Source organism: Tamandua tetradactyla, chromosome 13 (genome assembly GCF_023851605.1).
Source record: "Tamandua tetradactyla isolate mTamTet1 chromosome 13, mTamTet1.pri, whole genome shotgun sequence".
Taxonomy (NCBI): domain Eukaryota; kingdom Metazoa; phylum Chordata; class Mammalia; order Pilosa; family Myrmecophagidae; genus Tamandua; species Tamandua tetradactyla.
This window is the reverse complement of record NC_135339.1, coordinates 84082132-84109737: the sequence shown is the minus strand read 5'-3', so window position 1 is coordinate 84109737 and position 27606 is coordinate 84082132. Positions and strand designations below refer to the sequence as shown.

General features: G+C 45.7%; 1 protein-coding gene across 13 annotated transcripts in view; it reads left to right on the top strand.

Moving 5' to 3' along the window:
• Positions 1-17627, top strand: part of FGFR2 (fibroblast growth factor receptor 2) — a 102769-nt gene extending 85142 nt beyond the window's left edge. For all 13 annotated transcript variants that reach the window (XM_077126239.1, XM_077126237.1, XM_077126235.1 and 10 more), the window contains 7 exons: positions 280-390; positions 1895-2085; positions 8469-8591; positions 9413-9483; positions 11039-11176; positions 12749-12854; positions 15899-17627. In XM_077126239.1, coding sequence (XP_076982354.1) covers positions 280-390; positions 1895-2085; positions 8469-8591; positions 9413-9483; positions 11039-11176; positions 12749-12854; positions 15899-16063 — 905 coding nt within the window. In that variant the 3' untranslated portion in view covers positions 16064-17627. The remainder of the gene's footprint in view (positions 1-279; positions 391-1894; positions 2086-8468; positions 8592-9412; positions 9484-11038; positions 11177-12748; positions 12855-15898) is intronic.
• The last annotated feature ends 9979 nt before the right edge of the window (positions 17628-27606 follow it).

Here is a 27606-nt window from a genome sequence, read left to right as displayed (position 1 = left end):
GGCTGCCGGAAAAGGATGGCCTTCGCATCAGATGCCTGTGTTCCAGGTCTGACTCTGGGCCCCAGTGAACCAAAATTCTCTGCATGATGACATCCAGCAGGGCAGTTCCCTGTCTGGGCCGTTGTCTTCTCACCGATAAAATGAGGAAGGTGTGACAGATACTGGGGAAAGTCTGTGATGCTTCTAAAGTTCAGTTTCATGCTGTTTCAGCCAAGTTTTCTGCAACTTCTAGCGATCCTGCAAAGGAGTTACTGACTTGTCATTACCTGATGTTTGTAGATGATGCCACAGAGAAAGACCTTTCTGATCTGGTGTCAGAGATGGAGATGATGAAGATGATTGGAAAACACAAAAACATCATCAATCTTCTCGGGGCCTGTACCCAGGATGGTGAGTAGGAGGGAAAGAGTGTGTTCCCCCACATACTCCACAGTTTAATGTTAGAATCATTTTAGAAACAGGCTGGGCTTTGCATCCTGCTTCCAGGGCATCTTGAATACACATTCCTTTTAAAATACCCTTAGAAAGATGTTTCCAGCTATAAACATAAAGGGGCTCTGTGATCATTCTGGGCTGCTGGGGAAAGCTGGAGCTAGTGTGACTTTGGATCGGGAGGTGCTCATGGATCCTGCCACGTCCAGGTCGTAACTGGTTGTGTACTGAAAAGGGCCGTCTCCAGGTTGGCTCCTAGACTTTCTAAGTGCTAGGAGAGATTTCTTAAGACTGAATGTTCGCTTGAGAAGATCTTTGCTAAAAGTGAGGCTTGTGGAACCCACCTCTCTCTGTGGTTCCGAGAGTTGGGTATAAGGGAAACTGGGGTGCCTGGGTGGTTCAGTGGTAGAATGCTCACTTTCCATGCGGGAGACATGGGTCCGATTCCCGGACCATGCACCCCCTCTCCCCCCACCAAAAAAAAAAAAAAAGGAGGGGAAACTAGTGTGAAGGGGCACATTCTCTTCCTTAGAGGAGAGAGCCCCCTCCAACCCTCCTCACTGAATTTCCAGCACTTTGAGAAACAAGTTGACAGTAATGAAAACGCCTAACTTTGACTTGGCAGTTTCTCTTTTAGGTCTGGTCAAGGAGTTGGTAAACTTCTTCCTTGAGGGCCTGACAGTAAATATGTTGCACTTTGTGGTCCTTTATCGTCTTGTTGCAACTGCTCCTATTTGCTGTTGCAGCGAGGACGCAGCCGCGGACGGTACGCAGGTGACCGGGTCTGGATGTGACCCAGTCACAGTTTATTTACAGAAACAGGCAGCGGGCCGGGTTAGGCCTGCAGGCTGCGGCTTGCCAATCCCGGTGTGTACCAGGGAGAGGTCATTGCACGTGTGTGTGAGGAAATGTGCCCGGAATGCTCCTTGCACAATGTTTGTTACGGCCCTGGTGAGGAGGGGAACGAATAAATAAAGTGTCGTGTGTTTATAAGATGGATTATATATAGCCATTAAGAGGAATATTCTAGAATTGTTTTCATCAGCTCCACGAGGATAACGTGTAGAAGGAAATATTGCAGATCTCTGTCTTTATTGTTCATTTGTGTGATTAAAAATAATATATTGTATATCAGTGCGTATGTGTGAGAGGATATGCTGGAGGGATCACATTTGTGGGAGCAGTTTAGGAGGACACGGGTGAGAGAATACTGAGGGGACATTTCAGGGGTGCCCCTGTTTTATTTCTTAAAGACCCGAGGCTCTCTTGACAAAGTATTGATTATTCTTTTGCTTATTGCTTTGATTAGAAAATAGGCGTTCTGTTTTTTGCGTGCCCTTTTCTGTGTGTTAAAATACTCAGAAGGTGGCATCGGGTGATAATTACGTGGCCGCGCCGGCAGAGTGCCCCGTGAAGCGGGTGCTGGGTGCGCAGCCTGAGGGCGGGCCTCCTCCATCCGCAGGGCCCCTCTACGTCATCGTCGAGTACGCCTCCAAGGGCAACCTCCGAGAATACCTGCGAGCCCGGAGGCCGCCGGGCATGGAGTACTCCTACGACATCAACCGCGTCCCTGAGGAGCAGATGACCTTCAAGGACCTGGTGTCCTGCACCTACCAGCTGGCCAGGGGCATGGAGTACTTGGCGTCCCAAAAAGTGAGTCCTTCACCTTCCCCTTGGGTGGATGCAATCCAGCTAAACGTGCCTTTGAAGAAAAGACAGGCAGCTTGGCTGTGCTCATTTGCTAGCTCAAGTCCTTGCATGTCTTGGACAGCCTGCAAAATATTTATTGCATTATTATTCACGTTAGGGTTCAATGAACTCTTTAAAAGCCAAAACAGCCTCATAAACTTATAGGGAAACTGCAGAGATGAGCAGAAGAGACGCCTCTCCTTAGCACAGGGCTGGGCTTGGCCCTCTTCGGCGTTAGCTCTCCCAGTTTGGAGGGTGACTGGGTTAGGGGGTGGATCCTTTAGTTCTGATGATTTCTTGGCTTCCCTTGTTCTGTGGTTGTTGTTTTTGGACATAGACTTTGGATGTTTGTTTAGGGTTCTGAGTTTGAAATGGCATGAACTATTCCAGGATGAAGGAAAAATTTTTTAACGTCGCATCTTGGATGCTCAAGTTGGTTTTGTCTCATTCAGCAGGGTGACCTTCTATGTGGAAAAGTTGGCTGGCTCCCCTGAGGTCCATCGTTGCATTCCAAACATTCTACTGTCCATGGAACTTTAAACATTTGAGTTATTTTGAAAGCACACAGGTGCTCAGATGCCCTCTCGGGCATTTAGGGCAGCCCAAGGGACTTTCTGTTAGCCCCACTTTCAGGGTGGGGGAGGTGTGAGCTACCTCGCTGGGCAGAGGTGAAGTCTGCTCCTACCTGCCGCTGAGGTGGAGGCTCCATCTGGAATCCCGCAGGTCGCTGGAGAGGTGGGTGTGACCCCCTCTCACCTGGGCCCTGGGCAGCGTCGTACACCTGGGTCTCCACACAGGCCAGGCCAGGCTGCCCTGTTGGATCAGGCAGTGTGTGGGCCCTCGGGGGCAGCCGTGCCCCAGCCCCTGCTGCCTGGCCCACCAGTACCCTGTGCTCAGAGTCAGCATGTTTTTCTGTTTTTGTTTTTTTCTTCCAAGGAGGGAACAGAGTTTAAGATTTTTCTAGATTATTTATTGTAGGGAAACTAAAAACTGTCTTGTATTTTGTGATTGTGTGTGTGTGTTTGTGTGTAGACGGGGTTAGCTAGTCCAGATAGTCCCTGGCACGAGGAAGGAATCAGATCCACAGTGTGGGACATTTGATAAGATACAGATTCAAAATGTCAGTGTCATGAAGGACAAAAAATGGCCAGGAGGTTGTTCTGGATTAGAGCCTAGAAAGACACAACAACTGAGTGTAACGTATTATCCTGGTCTGGACCCTGGATGAGGCTGTGGGGGTGGCGGTGGGTTGGGGGATGTCTTTAATAGATAACATTTATGATGCAATGCAAATTGAATATGGACTGGGTACTAGATTCTATTTCTGTGCAGGTGTTAAATGGGGGGTGGGGGGGGTGAGGATAGTGATACTGTGTTAAGGTGCAAAGTATCAAGCACATCCATAGCTTACTTTCAGAGGATTTAGCCATAAAGAGTGTGGGGGCGGGGGTGGAAAGTGGAGGAGGGGGAGGGAGGGAGGGAGGGAGTATGAAAAGCAAATCTGACAAGCATGGATATCCATTGTGCTGTTTCATCTCCTCTGTAGCTTTGAAATATTCCTAAATAAACATCAGGAGGGCAGTCTGTTTGCAGGCTGCCTGTCTAGAGCCTCTGGTCTTGGACACTCCATCCGTTCTGGGTGGGAGATGGAGAAGAACTTCCTATACCCACCAGGGCCCTGCTGCTAATACAGCACCTCTGGGAGGGCTGGCCTGGCCGCTCATCCATTCATGGGCGCTCCGAAGAGCTGTACCAAGTCGATGAAGTCCTTGGCGTCTTGGAGCAGGAACTGTGGGGTGACAGTAAAAGAGATGAGTGGCAAATGTGGAACAGAAAATAAGTATGTGAAACATTTGAGAAAGAGGCTGTGGATGAAACAAAGAGGGAAGTAGAGGAGGGGTGGGGAATGGCGAGCTCAGGTGGTCAGAGAAGGGGAAGGAGGGAATGTTCCTGAAGGAGGGTCAGGTGTGTGCAGAGACTAAGGAAGGGCGAGGAGAGGAGGATGTGAGAAGCAACTGGAGGTGGAGCAGGGGCTGCTCATCTGGCCAGTAAGGACCTGGCCAAGGAATCTGGACTTGGCCATCAGTGCTGGGGGAAGCCACTGCAGGGGGGGTGAAGTGCCTGGGTTTCCACTTTACAGTACCTTTCTTGCGTGGCGGATTGGAAACGACTGAGCCCTTGCAAAACGTGATGGTGAGCTAGGCTAGGCTTATGTGCCAGAACACCCAGAGAGAAGTCGATCGATTGGAGATAGAATTTCCTGTTAGGAATGTTAATGCATTCGTTAGGTATAGGGGAGAGAGGAAGGAAGACCAAGAACGACTCCTGGATTTCCAGCTTGAGAAATTGGATGATGGTGCAGTTTCCAAAGATGAGGAAGACCGGGGGAGAAGCAGGTTTTGGCGAAAAATCAAGAGCTCATTTTGAACTTGTCGGAGAGATATTTAAGGGCAGATGTTGGAGCTGCAGGCGAAAGCTTGGCTCTGAAGTCTGGGCTAGAGATAGACAATTGGGAGGCAGCAAATGAAGGTGTAATTTAAAGCCTTGGGAGGGGATGAGGTCATCTGGGGAGAGACTTGAGAAGAGAGAGAACAGAAGTTCTTGGAGTCAAACCTGAGATAAGTCTGAAATCAAGAGATTGACTGAGAGGGCAGGAGAGGGCAGTGGAGGCGGTTAGACAGGTAGGAGGCAAGACAGGGTGCAGTTCAGAGAGGCCGAAAAGGGAGTTTCAAGAAGGAGTAAGAGGTCAGCTGAGTGTTCTGCACTGAACAAGGAGGGAGGGATGTACATCTTACCTGTCTACAGAAGTCACAGGGGCTGGGCTGAGCTCACCATTCCACGCTGGCCCTGAGAACTCTGCAATCCGGCAGGCTTTGGGGGCAGGTCTGTATGATAGAAAGAGAACTGAGTCAGATGAACTTTGCAAAATGGAGCAAGTGAGTCCCTTTTAGAATGTCAGAATAGAATGGCAGTAACTTTTATTATTCACCTCAACCGCTTTCTGGGTGCTTGGGTGCTGCCAGCACGGGGGCTACCGTTTGACCTGCTGACGCTTCCGAAATGCCCAGAATGACTGAGATAGGCATGGTTAGAGCTCCCATTTGTGGACACGGACTACAGGGGCTGTCAGGAAGGGAGAGGAAAGATGTGAGCTGGGCCGTCTGAATCACTGTCCTCGTTTCTGAGATGAGGACACACAGGCCCACAGTGCTGGTGGGTTGCGGACCTAGTAGCCGCCTGCTTCCCCACCAAACCACCCCTCCTCCCAGCCTCCTGTTTTCAGTTTCTCCTGAAAGTGGAGGTGGAGATTCCTACCTTCTCTCAGGGTGGAGAGGAGGGCCCATGAGAGACTGGGTGCCAGTGGACTTGGTTAGGGCAAAGGGTAGGTATTAGGATTACTTCGCAGAAGAGCCCAGGGTCATAGTGACAGACCAAGTAGCATGATAGGGTTCAGAGGCCCCTGCTGAAGGCCCCCTGGAGGTAAGGATCTGGAACAGGTTTGAAACCTGGTGAAGAGCTTCAGAATGATCCCCTTGGGAGGAGCTGCTTCCAGCAGTAGAGGGCTTGCTCCCCAAGGGGGAGAACAGAGAAGCCCGGCCAGGGCTGGGCTTTTATCCCGGCCTGCTCACACCCAGACCCTCCAAATAGGGAGCAGTTTGCAGACCTGCCTCCAGGAAGGAGGAGGCAAAAAGGACTGTTGAGTGGGATCTCAGGCTAGTTGCTGGTGTCGTGGGGTTATGAATTCAGCTCAGTAAACATGTACTTGGGCCTGCAGGGGAGGCAGGCAAGTAAGTAAAGGACACCGGGATGGCTCCTGTCATGCAGTTAGCTAAGGGTGCATTTGAGCCCAACCCGCATTTATGAAAAGCCTTGCTATTTTTAGCTCAAAGCTACCTCAAGTTCTTCTTTTTTAATCAAATCCCAAACTCAGTTAAATCTCCAAGGTGTCAGACCTGAACAGGTTTTTATAGCAAGCCCCAGCTTCCCCATCTGTAAAATGCATTTAATAATATCTAATCTCAGGAGGTCGCCAATGGAACTAAATGCCATCAGCCAAGCGAAGGCAGCCAGCACGTCTGATCATAGGGACCGTTGATCTTCCTTCTCTTAGTGACCCACTGACCTTCCCCTATTAGAAGAATGGAGAATGGGCCCCCAGGTGGTCCCTCGTGCCTCCGTTATGGAAAAGAGTCAGTTCTCTTAGCTGGAGAACAACTTCGATGTCTGTCTTCGATGAGAGGTTGGCTTGACTTTAATTATTTTCTTTCTTTGGGTGTTGGTTCCAAGTTTCTTCTTGTCCAGCTCAAGCTTTGGGGTTTCCTAGCACCCTGGGATGAGGGATGCCTGTTCTAGATCTTGGCTGTTGGCGAGAAGATGGGTGGAGGGAGAAGCCGCAGTCTCTGCCTGAGCCGATGTGTGGTCGGGGCCGCATGCGTGGGAAGCCAGATTCTTCTGACCACACAGCTTGCCAAACACACGGAGCTCATGCCTGCGGGGAGTACACCCCAGGGAAAGTTTGGCCCGGGGCTTGGAAGCTCAACTGGAAGAGGCCTCCAAAACCAGGAACACAGCTCCAGCCCCGGCCAGATCTCAGGGAACAGGCCAGCTTCTGGGAGTTCTCACATTTCCCGCTTCCAGTCTGGCCAGAGTTGGGCATGCTTGTGTGGCTTTCCTGCGTTCCCATTTCTAATCTTAGCTTGTCGGCGCAGGAGAGGGGGAGCATGGCAGCCTGTGGAAACACGGAATGGTTGGGGGTTGGGGGTTGGAAAGAAATAATTCCTCTTTTATGCCTCAGAGGTAGTTTGGCTTGCTCCTTTTGTACTGTGCCCATTTACAGTCGGCCCCATTTCAACTTTGTCAAATGGGTTGGAAAGAAGCTTTCCTTCATGTGAGACTTCTCCTTTGCACATAACCTGTTAAAAGTGTTTGATGGTGACATCTCTCTGTTTCTTTGTTCCTTACTGCTTCTCAAAATAGGAGGTGATGATTTTGGACCTAATGACCATCATCATCATGTCATGATGAAATCTTAATATATTAACAGCACAACTGAAACACTTTAGACAGGTAACAAATGCATATTATTTGTAGAAAGGAGCAGTTAATCCTAAGACCTTAGGATTAGTGTCAGGCCACTAATGTGCTGCCCCACGGGAAGCATTTCTGCAGTGAGCGCCCCCCCCCCCACCCCAGTATTCGAGTGGGCAGAGATTGAGCTGCTGGCGTGGGGCAGGGGTCTGCTGGACGTGGACTGCGAGAATGTGAGTGGACTCCCTCAGGAGTAGACACGCATTAGCCAAGATGTAAACCAGGAAAGGACATGGACGATCAGTTCTTTCAAAAGTCCAATTTGTGGGGAGTGTGGCGGACGAAAAGGGCTGAGTTTGGAAGTTGGAGACCAGCGAGGCAGGCGGAATAGCCATCATGGAGATGAGACTGTGGACTTCAAGGGTTAGCATGGGGAAGGGAGCACGGGGGACACGTCGGATAGCGGCATTTCGAAGCCAAAATTAACAGGTCTTGGGAGCAGTGCGTAAAGAATTCCCGTTGTATACCTTTCTATCAAGAGAGACAAAGAGGAGAAGAACTGGGGGAGTAGAAACCTGGAAATTGAGGTGCAAAGGGCACATGATGTGGAAATGCCCCATAGCCAGTTGGAAAAGAGAATGTGAATTTGCAGGTCCATTGTATGTATCTAAGAGTTGAAGCTATGAGAATATAGGAAAAAAACAGAAAATTAAGGGGACGATTCCTCTATTTAAGAGAGAGGTGCCAGCAGAAGATGGAGAGGGAAAGAGGAGGACGGTGGACCCAACAGAGGGACAATTTTCAGAAATGAGCCAAAGAAATTAACTGTGCAGGGAGGGAAAATAATTAGAATTTAGAAGAGGCCTCAAAGGCCTTTCTTGAAGCTGTCCTTCATAAGCATAAGGGGAGGCAGGGATAGGAACCAGGGGAGAAAGTTTGAGGAGCAAGTAAGAGGTAAAGAGGAAGTAACGTTTGAGTTTAGCCAACTTTTCTGAGGAGTGGAAGTGAGAACAAGAGCTGAGATAGCAGATTTCAGGGTGATCTAACACAGATCTTAGAGGCAGCTCAAGGAGATGCCAATGTTGTCAGGCAACTCTATAAAAGGGTGTGCAGTGATTTTGTCTGCCTTTGTCCTTTGAAATGGCCTTGGGTTTTTATTTATTTTTATTAGAAAGTAAATACCAGTTTTTGACTTAAGATGTTTTTTCTAACATCTTAGATGTTTTTCTGTAGTCAAAGAAATTTTAGTGTATTTCCCCTTTATTTGTGAAGCATTTTGTAATGACTTCTATTTTTTCCCCCTCCTTTCTTGATTTCAGTGTATTCATCGGGACTTAGCAGCCAGAAATGTTTTGGTAACAGAAAACAATGTGATGAAAATAGCAGACTTTGGGCTGGCCAGAGATATCAACAATATAGACTACTACAAAAAAACCACAAATGTAAGTCTCCAGACAATGCTATAGGGGACGGGGAGAGAGAGGATTCAGAATGGTCCGGAATGAAAGATCATAGATTTGCAGCACTAAAAGGAAGCAAAAAGGGCTCTTTCTCTCTACTTTATTCTTATTTGTTTGCTTGACTCTTTGCAAACTTCTCAATAAGCAAATTGAAGCTGAGCTCAGGGGACTTTTAGTAACTGTGAAACACTCTCGGACGCAGGGGGCACCAGCAGTCTCGATGATTTCCATGTGTTTGTTTATTGAGGGCTTTCATAGCAAAGGTTGAGAGCTTGGGATTTACTTGGTTAATTTTTGCCTAGAAGTTGGTCAGGATGAGCCTGTGGGCTGGGGAAATAATAATGGTAATGAGGAAATAAGGACATAACATTTCGTTAATGTCTCCAAATCTGTGCAACTAACACATCATGTCGAGGTCTGTTTGGAGCTTATTTCTGCCCTAATGAAAGACCAGTACAAGACATCAAAGTATCAGCTCAAACACTGCACAGCCCCATTGGGCCTTCCTAGAGTAAACTGTTTTTTTTATTTTTGCATGGACAGGCACCAGGAATCGAATCTGGGTCTCCAGCCCGGCAAACAAGAACTCTGCCTGCTGAGCCACAGTGGCCCACCCTTTATTTTTATATTTTTTTTAGTAAACTCATTTTTTTTTTTTTTTTGTACATGGGCAGGCACCGGGAATTGAACCCTGGTCCTCTGGCACGGCAGGCAAGCATTCTTGTCTGCTGAGCCACCGTGGCCCGCCCAGTAAACTCATTTTTAACATGTTGGTTTCTACGTGTTTTCTTCCACATTTGTAGGGGCGACTTCCGGTCAAGTGGATGGCTCCCGAAGCCCTTTTTGATAGAGTGTACACCCATCAGAGTGACGTGTAAGTAACTCCCTTTCCTCCGGCTTCTTCATGGGGTTGAACTGCACACATACTGTACAGTGCTTTGCCCTTCTTCATTCTTTGGTACCTGCTGCAGTTCACGGTTTTGTGGTAGGTAGGAGCCAGCCTTAGGAAGGTCAGGGTTTAGGGTAGGCTGGCACTAAGGCTCTGTTGGCAATTGGCCTGATTTTATCAGCCAGACCAGAAGTCCCCCCCTTGAACTGATTCATGGATGTGCATCTACAAGCTCTTGGCATGTTTTTCACTCTTGAAAAAGAAACAGTACTGAGGCTTTTCCTATTTTGATGGTGATTTGCTTTATTTCCCCCATTCCAGCTTTGTCTTTAAAGGGCAGAGTTGGGTTGAATTTGGTGAGCTTAGGTGACTTCCCTGGGGCCCGCTTGTTGTGTTCATCCTTAGCATCCTTGCTATTTATAGAAATTATATAAAATTTCTATTATAACATCCTTAAAATACCATTAGGGTCAGGCTCCAACTGATATTTTGAGATGTTAGATTTGGAAATTTGGTTGAAAGATATTCTCGTTGTGGGAACCGAGGTAGAAGACGCACAGCGCTGCTCTGGTTTTGCACCTTACTGTGAGTCGGGAATTACTCCAAAGTAAAAAGGTAAAGAACACCAACAGCAGTCGAGCCATTTCTTTTTCAATACAGAATGGGAGCATTTCTGAAGTAAGCATTGATTCCCTGTCATCTCAGTCCTCTCAGAAAGCATATAAAGGAAGGCGTTAGGATTCTCAGTTGTGATCTGGGCAGACGGAGGCAGGTGGCTGTCTTGCTTGCATCGTGCTCCCTCTCTTCTTGGCAGAAAATGGGGGACAGTTTCACTTTTCACCAGAATAGAATCAATAACAGTGAGTTTCCAGAGGTAAATTCAGAATTTCCTGCTGATCATCCTAGAGTGTGAATCCCCTGTACTAGACTCAGAAAGTCCAACTGTGGTATAAATTTCGCCCGGTAAAATGATTTCCCTTTCTTTTGTATCACCCTTGTCTGGTTGAGGGCCCAGGACCCTTCCACCCCAATCCAAGCACTGTGCGCTCACTCCCTTCGTGAGCTTAGTCCATAGAACCTTTGTGCCTTAGAGGCTCCATCGGCCGAACAGGACAGCGGTGATCTCCTAGAATTAGCGGGCTGGCCTTGTCCTGTCAGCCGCCCATACAGGCAGATCACAGCCCTTGGGTCCTGGAGATGGAAGAATTGGACAAGAGGGCAAAATGGCCTTTTAAGCTTTCGAATTGAGATCCTCACATTGGTATCAGTGCAGGTGAGAACAACTGTATTTACGAGTGATGGAGTTTGCCCTTTTTTTTTGTATGATGATGAAAAATTCCATTGGAACAGCCTCAGGAATCCATCACCATCGGGGGATCTCATTGTGGACAGGGGGCCCATGGGATGGATTGCATGAGGGCTCAGGTCATCTGTCTTTGAACCTAAGAAGCCAATGGGTGTTTGTTTTTTTCCCTGGGCGTGTGTAAGTCTCTGTGGTTCCAATGGGCTGGTAATTCTGTGTGTCCTTCCTTCTTTGCAGCTGGTCCTTTGGAGTGTTAATGTGGGAGATCTTCACCTTAGGGGGCTCACCCTACCCAGGCATTCCCGTGGAAGAACTCTTTAAGCTGCTCAAGGAAGGGCACCGGATGGATAAGCCGGCCAACTGCACCAATGAACTGTAAGGAACGCCGTGGATTACCATGCCGGCGTTGCTTCTCCCAGCTTCTCTTGCATCTCTAAGGCTCTGACTGTCCATAAACATGCTCTAAGAAGAATTGCTGAAGCTTTCTGGGCTGGATCACAGAATGGAGATAGATAGCCACAGTGACAGCCATTCCTTGTCCAGAGAAAAGAACGATCCGTTTGTGGTGTATGGAGTTGGACTTTAAAACATGGTGGGAGGTGGGCTCCTGGTCAGAGGGGTCCCAGGTCTGTGGCAGGAGCTGAGTGGGCTCCCTCCACTGCTGGGCTGTGCTTTGCTGCTCTCTGTCTAAGAGAGAGTAGGGGAGACAGATTTGGCCACTCCTCATACATAGGTCAGAAAATGAGCTGGAAAGCCGTGGGGCTGCCGCTCTAGGGGGTGGGGTTAAAGAACCAGGAAACTTCTCTGTGGTGGTTGGCTATGGCGTGGCCAGTGGAGAATATGGCTTCTTAGTGGTAATGGAAAATCTAGTGTCACTGGCCACCTTTCCTCAGAGTGATGAGCCACTGTCTGGTTACCTGCATTTCATCCACATCTTAAGGCAGAGAATTAAAACTTAATCCAGTTGCCTTCTGTAGAGCACCAGATCTTTCTTATAAAATCATTAGCTGATTTCTAGAAAAACATGGCGCATGCTTTAAATGAAATTACCTTGTGTTTGTGACATGTGTTTTGGGCAGTAAAACTCATGCTTTGAAAAGGAGTACCGTCCTCACCCCACCAGATTAACTAGGAAGAGAGATTGTCCCGGAGACCATGGGCTGTTGTGTGTGGTTTTGTGGGGGATTTTATGTCAGTAATCCCATGAGTGTTCTTTGGTGTCTAGTGGACGTCTGAGGAATGAGCTCACTTCATAGTGTACTTTATAAAGGCGTTTCTTTCATTCCTATTAACTTTTCTAACATGAAGGTTCTTTCAAAACCCATAATCAAGATCTGCCTGGGAACCTGGCCTATCAAAGAGTTAATCAAGAAGTTAGTATGCACCAGAAGGTGTGGCAAATTAATTCCTGAAAAAACGTTCCCTGATGGCTTTGCATTTCTTTACTCTGAAGAACCTTGGCCAACTAAAATTAAAAAACAAAACCCAAAGCATCAGGGAAATGAAGGTCAAGCTGCTTTGGTTGAAGCAGGGGGTTTGGGGGTGGGGGCAGGGTACTGCGAGCCAACCTGCTCAGTAAGTCATTTGCCCATGACCTCCAAACTTGCCTTCCAAGGGTGGGTTTATGATACTCGTTTGGTAGGGCACGCTGGGACAGGTGGTAGAAGTCAGCCGTGAAAACACATAGAAGGGATGTTCTTGGTGATAAAGAAGCATTTCTGAAACATTGTTGCATAAAGTGATATTTTTGAAAATCAGAGCACCTTTCAGAGGATGCTACAGTGAGTCTTTTGGGAAAGAAATAACCACTGCCCGATTTATCCACTTGGGAAGTTCTAATGCATTTTCATGATTTAGGGCTTTTCTCCATTTTGCCTATTGAAACTGGCTATAGTCAAGCACCCTGACCTGTGAAATTAATTCACCAAGAAAATTAATTTGTTCCAGGTATATGATGATGAGGGACTGTTGGCACGCCGTGCCCTCACAGAGACCAACGTTTAAACAGTTGGTAGAGGACTTGGATCGGACTCTAACTCTCACAACCAATGAGGTAAGAACTTTCCAGAAGCCCATTGTCCTTGCCTGGCCCAAGGGGCCCACCATGGCTTTTTAAATGCAGCCTTCCTTCTCTGTTGGAGTGTGTGATAGAGGTTTATCATTTTGCCACAGAGGTCAGACAGGGTGAAAATAGGGGTTCCTGTCGAATCATGATTTTGCTCGGAACTGCATTTTGGGAGGTCTGACTCATGAAGCCAGAGACGGGGCACGTGCTTGAGTCTGCACCTCACAGTGGCTTCAGGTGAGGGGTCCAGGATGTGGGGGGGTGTTTAGGAGAGTTGGGGAGTGGAGGGAAATGGTCGGTCACAGCATCTCGGCTTGCCTGCGAAGGAGTGATGGCTGATGTGCTGGTTTGCTTCTGTTTCCTGGCCTCTGGGGAGAGAACCACACGTGAGCTTCACTGGTTGCGTCGAAGCTCAGTAATTCCAGCGTCTCACTGACGGTGTCTCATAGGGCCCTGAGTGCTCCTAGGGTGTGGCTTGTGTTCTCTTTCTATGTTGTATGCAAGGGAACACGCAGTTTTCTCTAATGAGTGGCTTGAATGTACTTAAAGGGAAAACATGCTCCTTTTATTAAAATAAGGCATTTACAGTCTCTGCCCACAAAAGAAGCCCTCTTCTGCCATTTCAGTGGCTGCTTCCGTATTTGGATCGAGTGGCCTCTATGGTATGGAAAGAATGTGCTGTGAAGGACACCAAAGAGACTTGCTCCTCTCGGGAAAGGTGATCAATTGATCAAGTCCAATTAACTGCATGGTCCAGAGCAACTGTTAGTGGGTGGATTTAATGAGGATGTGTCAGGAAAAAAAAAATGTCTTCACTACAGCAAAAAAAAAAAGTGAAAATCTGATCCCAAACGTTTTAGAAGGCAGATATTACATTTAATTGCTGATCTAAGAAGTCACTGTAGAGTGATTTTGAAAAAGTATTTATTTAAATGTAGTGATGTGAAGCCCCACCCGAGCAGCTTTCTCTTGTGAGCCTGACTGTGGGTCACAGATAAAGGGAGGGAGGACTAGCGTTTAAATGAATGCAGCTGACCTTCAGAAGTTGAAAGGAAAGGAACGGTTGGGGGCTGGGGGGGGGGGGCTAGCTTTCTTCTCGTGCCAAAACCGTTGTTTCTAGTATAAGTTCCTTTGACCCTAGACTTGGAATCTACTGATACCCCTACTTTTCCCTATCAGATATGAAAGTTTATGGCTTCATTTAGAAACCGGGGAAAGCACTGAAGTTCCATTTTAATGATCCTATATCCATGTTCCATGATACTTATTTATGTATCCGCATTGCAAGTGGGTTCGTGGATGCTGAATTTTTTATCTAGCACCCTAAAGTTAAAAAACAGAGTGGCATATTGTCCAACGGATATAAAAATCGAAGTTCCTTTCCTCCTGAAAATCATTACCAGATGCTCAAGGAAAATGGTTCCATGTAGGACACAATTTCATTTCTATCATTGTAAGCAAAACGTTCTCTTTTGATGTGGTGGGCGTGTTTGCTTCCAGTTGTGTGGTTCCTGCTGATATTGTTGGAGCTGACACATCCCCCCGTCTCGGATGGGGAGGCTTTCTCTTGCCAGTCCTGGTGATGAATTACAGCGCTTTTTGCCTTTTGAAACACACAATTGCCAACATTCTGTGGGCCCTTTTCTGATAACGCTGACACTGTGCTGGGGTCGGCGCTTTCTGCCCCCCTCGCAGCAACACCACGCATCAGAGAAGAACCTTTCTGGGTGTGTGAGCTGGACGGTCCCGGGCTGCCTGCTCAGTAAAGGCAGGGAGCCTCGTCCCCCAGTTTAGAAATCTTATCACCCCGCTAGGGCAGGGGTCGGTGCATTTTTTTTCGTGCAAAGGGCCAGAGTAAATATTTTCAGCTCTGCAGACCAGGCGGTCTCTGTCGCAGCTGCTCAGCTCAGCCGCAGACAGTGTATAAGTGTGAGCTTGCCTGTGTGCTGGTAAAGTTTGATTTATGGACCCTGAAATTTGGATTTTCTGTACATTTGTATGAGTTTTATGTAATTGTATCTAATTTTCATGCCATGAGCTGTGCTTGTTTTGGTCCCCGCCCCCCACCCCACCAACAGTTGGAAAACGTCTGCCCCATTCTTAGCTCTTGGGCTGTACCAAACCAGGCAGTGGGCAGGATTCAGCCCGTGGTTATCGATTCTTGTCTAAAGTTGTCATGTAGTCTCTTGACCTGTCTTGAGTTGGACAAGTCTTCTCCTGGGCCATCCAGTGGGCTTTTTCCCAACAGCAAACCGTGGAATGCTTTGGAGAGCAGGATTGCACTTTCTGAATTTCAGGCCTTCAGAACTTTGAAAACGTAACCTGTTTTCCTAACCTTTCCTTTAAAAGCCCATTGTGGATATAATATCCAAGAGTGTCTATCCTAGGCTTTTTTTTTTTTTTAACCTATTTACTTTTTCGAATGGAAGTGCTTCTGAGTATAATGAAGGACATCTGTTAAATTGCCTCTGAATGAAGCCATATTTCCCTTAAGTTGTCCTAGAAGCAACAAGAGTGAAATGCGATTCATAAAATACTCCTGCTTTCAACTATTTAAGGTGGGCCCAGAAATTAACAATGTGTTAGTATTTCTCGTTTTGCTGGGGCCACCGTTTGGACCCCGTCTTCTGGCGAGGGAGTTGGGAGCCAGCAGACCCTTCAGCTCCGAAACAGTTTGGCTGCCTAATACCCGCTGTCCAACAGGGTTCCATTGTCCTCCGCTTGCCAACAGTTTATTCATAATAGGTCATAAAAGAAAAGGGCAGGGTGCATGGGTGGTTCAGTGGTAGAATGCTCGCCTTTCATGTGGGAGACCCGGGTTCGATTCCCAGACCGTGCACCCCCCCACCCCCCAAAAAAGAAAAGGGCAGCCTAGGGTAAATAAGTTGGGGGGTTGTTCAGGGAGGTCTTTGAAAGCTGCTGTGGCCTGGGTCTCTGCAAAAGCTCAAGGGCTGCCCCCTCCTGTCCCAGCTCCACATCAGTGTCTCGAGAGCCCCTGTTTGAAACAAGACATTTCTCTTCCCTTCTTTCAGGAATACCTGGACCTCAGTCAGCCTCTCGAACAGTATTCACCTAGTTTTCCCGACACAAGGAGCTCTTGTTCTTCGGGAGATGACTCTGTTTTCTCTCCGGACCCTATGCCTTACGAGCCCTGCCTTCCTCAGTACCCACACGTAAACGGCAGTGTTAAAACATGAGCCACCGGGTCCCCCTGTCTTCGAATGGGATGGCACCAGGAGCCCTTCTACACTGAGCAGGGAGGCCGTATCTCCAGGAGCTTGTTGCCTCCGCTTGTATATATGGGTCAGAGGAGTAAATAATTGGAAAAGTAATCGGCACACATGTAAAGATTTATACAGCTGAAAACTTGTCATCTCCACCCAGAAGAGGAGAACGTGGATGGCGTCGTGGACGGCACGGACCGAGGGCGTGACCTCCCCGAGCCGGCGACGGGATGGTCATCGGCGGTGGGCCACGGGGACTCAAGGCAAACACACGTCTGCCTTCCTTGTTAATTTTGTAATAATTGGAGAAAATATATGTCAGCACACACTTAACAGAGCACAAATGCAGTACATAGGTGCTGGATGTATGTAAATATATTCAAATTATGTATAAATATATATTATATATTTACAATGAATTATTTTTTGTATTGATTTTAAATGGCAGTCCCAATGCACCTGGAAAATTGGTCTTTCTTTTTTTTTTAAAAATAGCTGTTTGCTAATTGCTGTTTCTTACACAGAATTTCTTACTTTTCACCAAGCAGAGGTGGAAAAATACTTTTGCTTTCAGGGAAAATGGTATAACATTAATTTATTAATGAATTGGTAATATACAAAAATGACTAATCATTTATAGTGTTTTTTGTTTTTTTTTTTTGGTTTTGTTTTGTAATTTAAGTGGCATTTCTATGCAGGCAGTGCAGCGGACTAGTTAATCTATTGTTCAGACTTAACTAGTTATCAGATCCTTTGAAAAGAAAAATATAGACAGTCTATGAATAATTTGGGGAAAGTGAAGTTTTGATTTATTTGTGTTTAAATTCTGCTGTCAGAAAATTGTTCTTAAACCATCTTATAACAAAAAACCTCTTAGTAAGAAGGTGTTTTGTTCCTGTATGCAGCTTCTCATTGGACCTATATAACATTTAACTGAACTTCCCAGTGTAAACGGTACCAGCATCCTCTTAAGAAAATGCCTTAATCCATTTTGGAGGATGGAGTTTAGCTGAGATGATAGCGGAATGTACTTCTCTCCCGGCAGCTGGCCTTCTGCCCTCGAGTTGCACGTTAATCAGGTTGGCCTATGTTCTCTTTGGTGATTTTTGATAATAGCATCCAGATTCTTTGGTCTTAGAGAAGGCTTTTAGTATCTTTAAGTCTCACAATTGAAAATTGAAACACAGAGATGTTCTGCTGATAGTTTGGGGAATACTTCCATTCTTTTAAGGGATTACTTCCATCTAATTCTGGCAGGACCTCACCAAAAGATCTGGCCTGACACTGATGTCAGATTGAAAAAATATATATCGCTGTAGTCTTTGTTCGGTATTAAAGTATTGTGTTTTGCTTTAGAAACACCCACTCACTTTGCGATAGCCATGCAACATGAATGCAGATTACACTGATTTTACGTGTTAAGAAATTGGAGAAAGTATTTAATAAAGCCTGTTAATTTTTATACTGACAATAAAATGTTTCTACAGATATTAATGTTAACAAGACAAAATAAATGTCATGCAGCTTATTTTTTTAATCCTCGTGTCTTACCAAATGGTTTCCTGTGCTTGGAGGTCTTAACTCAGTTCTATTTGGTGTGATTGCACAAAAGCTAGCTAGCACTGAGGAGGTTCTTTGTGTGCTGCAAACAAGGGTGACTTGCCAGAGGGGTTCGCTGGGACCAGTCGTACTGGGACAGTATTAGGACAGGTTAATATGGAGAATCAAGAGGTTGGTTCAAGCCCTGGGTCTGTGGTTTACTGGGGACTTTCTGGCTGCTCAGCAGTGGGGTAAATGAGAAACAGAATGGGAGAGAGCTTTGCAAACGAAACTGGGAGCTGGTGTCAGGACATAAAGACGGGACATTTGAAGAGGATCTGAAACTTGAAACCTTCTAGGTTGGCTTCCTCACAGGCTATGGAGAAAAGCATTTGCTTCCAAATTTTAAGAAGGAAACTTAGGCAAATTTCAAAATAATATAGAATCTGTAGAGGGATGTGGCGTTTTATACGTCATTTAACAAATGCACATCTCTGACTCTTATGGTTTCATTATAACTTCTTGCCAGCCTCATCACCAGGAAAGGGAGAAGAAGGCTGACTAATTTCTGGACTTCAGCCATGCTCTTGGAATCTTCTGGGGCTCTTGGTGGTTCTTGAGTGTGATCCTTGGGGTTTTGGTTTGAGGCTGTTGGTGATAGAGTGACAGTCTCACTAGGCACTAGGGGAGTGGGTTGCAGTCCTGGTTCTGCATTTGCCAACCTCATGTGTTTCCATTTATTAGGAAACCGGGGTTATAATCCCACCCAAAAGATTATGATTTTAATATATCAGGTCCTGGAAGCAGTAGGACATAAGAGTCACCTATTCAGCAGTTGCATACCAGGGGTTCTTCTACAGTGTCCCCTGGCCAGGGTGGAGGTCACACTTGCTGGGACAATGGGTGTGTTCCAAGCATGGCTTCAGAATTCTTGCTGTCATTTCTCTGTGAAGAACAATCATGTATATTTGATACTTCTGAGACTGACAAGGCAGTTGATGGTCTTTTTATTAGACAATGTTGACAATAAGGTAAGTTAGAACTGCTGTATTTGTTGCCCATTTCAGGGAGAACCCCAGCCCAGCTGATTGCCATTTTAGTTTAGCATTATTTTGAGAGAGAGACTTGTCATCAAGGGAAAGAAGGCAGTATTGTCCATGCAAAAAGTGGGAAATACCTTACTTTGGTGGTGGAGATTGTGAGAACTGCCCCAAGTAAACCTACTCCAGCAGGGCTCGGTAAGTAGCTTGGAGTTTGTAACTTTTTCTTGCCCCTAGACCCGAGGAAAACAATGACAATTAGTTGGGCCATAAGATGATGGCCATGTGTCACAACATCTGTTCCTTTGGGAAGAACCAAGAGGTTGCAGACCTCGGTTGCCAGCTAGGAAGGGTGTATTGGGAGGCCACCTCAGGAAGTCCAGCTGATGGCTTCTAGCAGGGTGGGGAGGATAGAGAAGCAGAGCATAGAAGTAGCACCTTCAGGAGAGTTCTATGGAGTCCTATGGTACAGTTATGTCCTTGTTCACAACATCTTGAGTGAAGTTCTTGACCCCACCCTCCTTCCCCACAGTGAATTATTATAATAAGGTGAATTATTATAATAAGATGCCTGACAGACTTGGTAAGGACCCAAAAGCCATTCTGAAGTAAGGAGTTAGTCTGCTAGCTTAGACTGTAACTGAGGGCTGGGTCCAGAGGTCTCAGCCCTTAACAAGATTAGGAAATTGAAGCTCATCCTAGGGTTCCTGAAGGTCACAAGGCTGGGAAACATTCTGAATAAACAAGACTACAGCCTCATGCAGTATAAGAGAAAGATGATGGATGTTGGGGTTGGCAGACTTGGACTGATTGGTTTCTTAAAGCTGGATGTGGTTGGGCAATCACAGATCCTGTCTGGACATTTAATTCCTCAACTGTGAAACCGGTTCATCACCATCCTCATAGTGTTGCCTGTTACCTGTAGTTAAGTTACCTGTAGCTCAGCCCAGCCTCTGACAGCTGGTATTCAATATATCGTAGATCTCCTCTTCCTTAGAATTGTTTTTCTTTATACCTTTCACCCGTTTCGTTAGTACCTTTACAAGGCTGTACAGCCATCACTACTATCTAATTCCAGAATTTTTTCATTACCCCACCAAAAAAACCCTGTACCCATTAAGCAATCACTTCCCAATTCTCTCCTCCCCCCAGTCCTGGCAACTACTAATGTACTCCTTGTCTCTATGGATTTGCTTATTATGGGCATTCCATATATATTGACTTAGCATAATGTTCTAGCATGTATGTATCATTTTTTTTTTAAAGGCTGAATTATATTCCATTGTATGGCTATACCGCACATGGCTTATACTTTCATTAATTGATGTGCATTTGGGTTTTTTCTATTTGGCTCTTGTGAACAGTACTGCTGTGAACATTCATATTTAAGTTTTTGTGTGGACCTATGTTTTCAATTCTCTTGGGTATATACTTAGGAGTGGAATTGCTGGGTAACATGGTTTAACCTGAGGAACTGCCAAATTGTTTTTCGTAGGGACTGCACCATTTTATGTTCCCACAAGTAATGGATGGGAGTTCTAATCCCATCAAACCTCACCCATATTTGTTACTGTCTGTATTTTTTAAATTATAGCCATCCTAGTGGGCATCATGTGTCTTAAGAATTTAATAGCCAAGGAGAAAACACACTGATCATGGATCAAAGATACACAATACTGAGTTTCCTAAAAGAAGATACTTAAACTTTCAACTAGTCAGCATGCCATCTCCACATATAAAATGGCTGAGACAACTAAGAGGTCTCCGTGGAACCCTCACTATAAGGAAGGATTCGGTGGCTGAGCTTTCCTATCTCTTTCCACTAGTTGAGCAAGGAAGGATGCACTCCCACGTGTATCTGGCTGAAATCCTTGAATGCATCTCTCCCCCCCACTCTCAGGTTTATGCCAAATCTTGTCTAGGGAGCTTGAGCAATCCATAGGGACTTACAACTGCACCATTAGTTATGTATGCACAATGGAGCCCTTAGCCAGCTTGCGTTTTGATGTTATTTGTTTTTTGATGTTTTTAAAGATGAAAGCAGAGTTTATCTTCTCTCACATTTCATCTCCAGGAAGCCTTGACATGACTTGGCTGTCTACCCAGAGCAGGGACAGCAGAAGCCTTCCACGTCTTAAGTGACATTCTGGAACCGGGCCCTTCTGGTGCCCTTTTTTTCACCTTGGGATTTCTGGGGGTTTTGTTTGGCTTCTCAAGATTGCATCCAAGTTCTGACTCAGAGGGTTACAGTGGGCATGGGAGAAGGCAGTGGGCACATGCACAGCCAGCGTCAAGCAATGAGAAGCTCTAGTGAGCCTGGCCATGCTTTTGGCACCTTGGAAATGAAAGATGGTAGATTCCTGCTAATTTGCGAAGTTGAACTCCACGTTATGTAGCAGTTCGGTAACCTAATTTAACTTAAAAGACATATGTAGGGAAGTGATTTTTCCTCCTGTGGCTCAATACACTGCTTCCTTTTGGGTTGTATCTTTTTATATTGTTTTCCCTCCCCTGTAATTCCGTAGTTGAGGACATGTAACTTGCCTGTACCCCTTGCAAATCAAAACTCCACAGCATGGTCTACTTGGAAAAGGTTAAAAAGCATTTTTGAACTTATAAATTGAGAATAAAGTAGGAAAAGTTGTTCTCCTCTGTGAAATGAGTACAAATATTGGCTGCTATGTCATATATCTCATCTGCCTACCATATATGTATACAGAGAAGCAAAATATGTATGTATGTATATATTTATAATTGTCATTATTACTGAAGAAATTTATTCACGAAATTGTTAATCAGTTGTGATAACCACAGAGTCCCTAATATCACCTTTTTGGAATAGAGAAATAGCCTTAAATAAGTTTTAAATCAATGAAAATGATCATTTTTTAAAGAATGTACTGAAATTATATATACAGCATTCATCCAGTTATGTTTCCCCTTTTAAGTAAACACTGTCTAGTCACATAAGCCCTGTATGAAATTTAAGGGACAATTAGCTTTTAGAGTTGTACAGGCCAGGCTGGTGAATGGTTTAGTGCTGTGGTCAAAAGGCAGAACAGAATAGGAGCGAAATTTCCAGAAGTGTTTCTGCAAAGGAGGCTCCTTTTTTGGCTCTACTTATGAGCAAGTCAAACTCGGTACCATAACTAAAGGAAATAATGCATGGGGAAAATAGGGTAGGCCTCATCCTATGTTCTCCAAGTTTGCAATTGCGTGTTGTTCTGAATCTTGGGGAATTGTGAAATTGGCACACCTGACAGGGACAGGCCAGAGAAGCTGAAATTGCCTCTGCGTGTTCTGTGGGGAATTTCATCTGGGCTTCTGGCAACCAATGGAAGTATCTCATCCCTACCAGCGTGTCCTGCAGAGGTTTAAATGGGAGATGGCTGAAGAGTTTTCACAGACTCGGCGCCACCATTTAAAATCGCTCTGTGACTTGATTTGCTACCTTTTCTGGAAAAAACCTGTCTCTTTACATACATTATCACAGCAAGAGAAGAAATTGGAAAATCTACTCTCCTTCCTGGACTCTTTACTCCCTGTAAGACTAGCCCTTTGCTTGCTTGATACTGGGATTTAAGTTTAATCAAAATGCATAAGTTCCTTGTTCATTGCTGACCATCAACTGGTGGCGGCCAGAACTGTCAAGAAAAAAGGCAAAGTCAAAACCCAAGACCACACAATGGGCAGTGATATTTCTGGAGCAGAGGGGTTGCTTAGATCAGGGGTCAGCCAGCAGACTAAGATCCACAGGCCAAATCTGACCCATGCCTGCTTTTGTACTGCCTGCGAGCTAAGAATGGTTTTTACGTTTTTAAATGGTTGAAAAATATCAAAAAGATAGCATCTGGTGAGTGGGCCACAGTGGCATGCCTGCCATGCCAATGCCAGAGACCTGGGTTCGATTTCCGGTGCCTGCCCATGCAAAAATAAAAAAAAGCATTTGGTGCCGTGAAAATTCTATGCGATTCAAATTTCGAGGTCCATACATAAATAGTTGTATCAGAACACAGCCATACTCGTTCATTTGCATGAATGCATTTTAGTTGCTTTTGCGTTAAAATGGCAACGGTGAGTGTCACAGCAGACGGGCAGGCCTGCAAAGCTGAAAATACTTTACGATCTGTTGCCCTTTACAGAAAAGTGTGCCAGTGCCAGTCTTAGATGGTGGTGTACCAGGCAGACGTCAGGTCCATGAAGGTGGCCTGTGGGCAGAAGCAGGCAACCAGTTCCTAAAATCGGGTCATGTTTTCAGGAATGGGGTGCACTTGAAAGAGCAGCCTGGGGGGTGGGGCTGAAAGTCATGAAAATGCCCTTTGGCCAATAGGAGGCTTTAAGCGCCTTTGGAGACGGTAAGTGGCCAAAGTAATCTGTCTAAAAGATCCTTCTTGGCACCTTCTTTTCCCTCTTGTTCCATGTAGCAACATGCCCAGGGCCCTTCCAATAAGCTTGCCACAGACATCCACAAACCGAAGACTAAATAAATAAGGTGGTTCTGCAGAAGGAGGGAGAGGTTGACATTTAGATTTGAAAGGCGGTTGTTTGGCAGGAAGTAAATGTGATCTCTTCCCAGGAAGGAGCCACTTTGTCCCATGTTTTGTATTCCTCGGTAGGACTGGAACACTGAGTCCAGGGGGCAGGATGGCCTTTGTAATCTTGTTGGCAGTTTTGTTGTTGTTGTTGTTGTTTTTAACCAATTCCTCTGGTGTTCTTGCATGTGTTGTGATTTTCATGGAAGAGAGGGTAGGCCCCCATCCTCATCTGAGCTCTTCTCTGAACTCAAAGGCAATCTCAGGGTGGAATTGTGTTGAAGACGTTTTTGTTTGCCTAGACATATAACTGAGTGCAACTTCTATTTGCTTCCCAACAGCTGGAGATAAAAACATCTCCAAAGCTCTGATTGCCAAAAGCTTGAAATGACAGAGCAAAACTTGCCTTGTAAACCAGCACACAACTCCCTTGCGTAAACATATCCAGAAAAAGAATCTACATATGCAAATAAATGTGTACAGGTAGTGGAGATAGTCATAAAAATGCTTGGATTTGGTTTCAGCTTTTCCTTGCCTTCTTAGTGAGGTTTTAAGCAAATCAAGCACTAAGCCCTTATTTTTCTGACCTGAAAGCAAGTGAGTTTGGTCAAGTCCAGGAGATGTGAGATGAAGGAGACCCCTGAGAATGGAAACCCTGGGCGTGTGTAGCAGCTTTGGGGAAGCTGAGCCTCGGGCAGATCCCCAGGGTGAAAGCCTAGACTCTTTTCAAAGCCTGGGGCGGGTGTGAGGGAGAAGAAGAGGATGTAAGTGGTGCCCCGTGAAAGGCACGCATTGTTGGCCTGCCCTGATTTACATGGCACCTATAGACCTGGGAGAACCTGAGATGGGCTCCGGGGCTCCTGATGAGTGGGTGAGGTGGCTGCATGGGTGTGCACTCATGCACCATTGGGGACTGGGCTTTCACAGCTTTGCAGACCAATAAAACATTCAGAATTCCTCTGGTGGCTCCCTGAGTTGGGCCTTCTGGTTATTTAGGATCTCCAGCAGGACCCAAGAGTATCTTAGAAGGAGAGTTCAGGTCAACCCGAGGTCTAGAAGAGCACATCCGCTACTCCTAAAGTAAGGGGTTGTAGGGCATTGGGTAACTCCAGAATTTTTATAGATGAGCTGAGGGTTTTTAGTTTGCAGGGAAGGGGGTTTAGAGAGTTGACATGGAGCTGCCTTTATATAGTACTGTTTTGGGTTTTTTTAAATGTAAATCCAGTGGGGTTTTTGTTGTTGTTGAGTTTGAGGGGCTGGATATAGGTCAAGGAGCATCAATAGCACCTGGCCTGCTGCTATCCAAAGGTCTAATGAGTCTGGGCTGTTATGTTTCTATGCCCTTCTCCCAAGCAGTCCTCCAGACTGAGGTCCTAACCGCACCGGATCACCCCCACCGCTCCTTTACAGGTAGAAGGGAATGAACAAGAAGTATCCTTTCCCCTCCCTTTAAGAAGTCATGCTGTATTTGTTGAGATGTCTAGAGCGCTTAGGTGATTGAGGGTGAGGAACACAGGGCACCATCTATTTGGCAAAACTGAAACATGGTCAGAGTTTGCACAAAGGAAGGAATGGGTGAGGTGTTTAGCTTAGATCCACCAACACAGGTACTTTGACACAACAGAGCCCTGGGTCACACTGCATTCTAGCACTCTGTTACCAGAGGAGGAAAGGCTGTCTGGGTAGAGCTGGCATTGGGTAAGGAGAAAGAGGGGATGGTGCCTGTGGAGAGGGCTCTTTTAGCCTGTCCCAAAGCACGTTTGTGAGGTTGCTTTGTCAGGAGACCTCCGGGGGAGTTTCTAGGCTCAATGCCCAACTCCCCACCAAGCCAGCCAGTGAGGAGTTGTTCACTGAGTTAGTACTTTGGGGATAGCATATTTCCAGGAGATAACTTCTTATGCATTGAATGGTATAAATTAAGAGGGATTTACATTCCCAACAGTGTTTGGCTTCTATCAACTGAGGGCATAATTTGAAAGGGGGACGAGCCCTTAAAATTCACCTTGCCCTATACCCTCTTTTTACAGATGGGGGAATTGAGGCCTGCAAAAGGGGCACTGGGGTCCAGCCAGCACAGTGACACAGGGAGGAATTGGAAATGGAGCTGGGACACTTACCCAAATCTCCTGACTCCCAGTGTCATCATGCTGCCTTACGAATGCGTCCCCTCTTTCCTCTTCTTCTCTTGATAAGCTGAAATTCTGCCTTGCCAATGTTTAGACATAGTGGAGGCCAAATCTGAAATGGTGTACATTGAGGGCAGTACCTTGCTTGGCCTATGCTGTGTTTAAACTTTTGTGGAATTGACTCTTGATGTTAAAATTCAGGAGACGTCACACAACAGGTAGATTTCAAGCTGCTCTTTAAAATCCAGAGGTTGGTGACATGGATCACAGCCCACGTGACCACAGTCAGCTAGAGCCGGTTAGCAGCTGTTCCTTCTGGAGGAGGTACACATGCTCATCTGCTCAGTCCCCTCGGCAGCCTTAGTCCTCCGTGTCCCTGCTTGGCCTCTGTGGACACTTGGGTCTGTGATTCCTGAGCAGAGCATGGTTGTGCAGAATCATTAATTATCTCCAGCAATGTGACTGGGCAACAGATGACTCTTGGGTTTGCTGCCTCCCTTTGTTTAGTCAACCAGTTAACTGGGCTTCAGGTAAAAGTGAAGTCAGTAAGACAACCCATTCCATAATGGAGCTATTTTCCTAACGTCCTTTTGAAAACCCCAAACTTTCAATGAGAAACTCTCGTTTTCTTTCCCAGTTGACTTAGTTGCAAATCAAAGTCTTCCTTCCTTAAGGAGCCGAGATCTTGCTGGTGTAGTAGGGGAGGTAGGATGGGGTAACCAGCCTTCCCATTAGGAACCCTTTCCTGGGCTTGATGACCCAGCCATAAAGATGTTTTGGGAATAAAAATTGGTCCTTCCTCAGCCGGACCTGGGACTCTTTATTTCAAGGATGTTTTCAAAACATCTTTCACTCTTGAAGTGCAAATATATGTGGTTTGTGGCTTGTTAGAACATGTTTGGGGTTGTGGGTTTTGCTGCATGACATTTGTCCAACCATTAATTTCAAAGCCATCATCTCCTATATTTATTTCCATGGTTGAAATTGGTATTTTTTTTTCTTCTATGAAGAGAGGATTGCATAAAAAAGGACTTTGTCTGACAATCATTCCTGTTTGGGGTACAGATTGACATGGGGCCTTGGTAAAATCCAAAAATAAATACCTTTTAAGTGTGTTAATTTATTTTAACCAACCAAAGTTAGTGAACATATTTTAGTTATAAATTAAGAGGGGTTTGCATTCCCAACAGTGTTTTACTTCTTACTCTCGTTTGAGTCTTGCCTGACCTTCAAAGGTATTTATGCTTATTTTGATTGCTTTAATTATTAAGAATACAGCTTCAGGCCTGATGTGACTGTTCTCAGGGAAAAGTTTGAAAACCCACTCTATATAACCTATTCCCTTTCTCTCTTTTATTTTTTCAAGAATGACTAGGCATTTTAAGTGCGAAGAGATGGCCTACAGAAAATGAAAGGTTGGCTCACCCAATATGGAGTTCATTTATTTGCTGCTCCCTTTGTGCCTACCCAAGTCTGCTCCTCTTCCTATCTTCTCTAACTTGGTCAATACCTTTCACCCAGTCTCCCAAGCTTGAGACTCTAGAGTTGGCCTTTACTCCTTCTTCCCTCTCCTCTCCAATATCCAATTAGCTACCACTTCTTGTGCATTGTCCTGATATAGAGTTCCAGAATCTGTCTCCTCTCCCATCTCTGCTGCTGTGGCCTTGGTCTGTCTTTATCCTTTCTTTCCTGGACTCACCCTCCTGACTGGCTTGGCTGGTCCAGCCTCTCCCCATCCAGGAGAGAACTACCAATTTTTGTTCTAAAAAAGGTACAGCTCGGGTGGGCCATGGTGGCTTAGTGGCAGAGTTCTCACCTGCCACGCCAGAGACCCAGCTTCAATTCTTGGTGCCTACCCATGCTTAAAAAAAAAAAAAAAAAAAAAAAGTACGGCTCATTCCATTCCACTCTCTTCCTTAAAATTTCTGTTGACTCCTACCTCAGTACATAAGGTCAACAGCTTGACGCATTATCCAAGTTTCTAGGCCCATCGTATACCAGTCCCCGCTTAGGAGACTTAGGTTTCTGTCACCCTGAACCCATTATTCTATGGATAACCAGGTCTTTCATAATATAAGCATTCTTTTCTCTGTACAGGCATACCTTGTTGTATTGCACTTCACTTTGTTGCACTTCATAGATAATTGTTGTTTTGCAAATTGAAGGTTTGTGGCAACCCTGCATCGAGCAAGTCTATTGGCACCATTTTTCCAACTGCATGTGTTCACTTCATGTCTCTGTGTCACATTTTAATTAAGGTATGTACTTTGTTTTTTTTA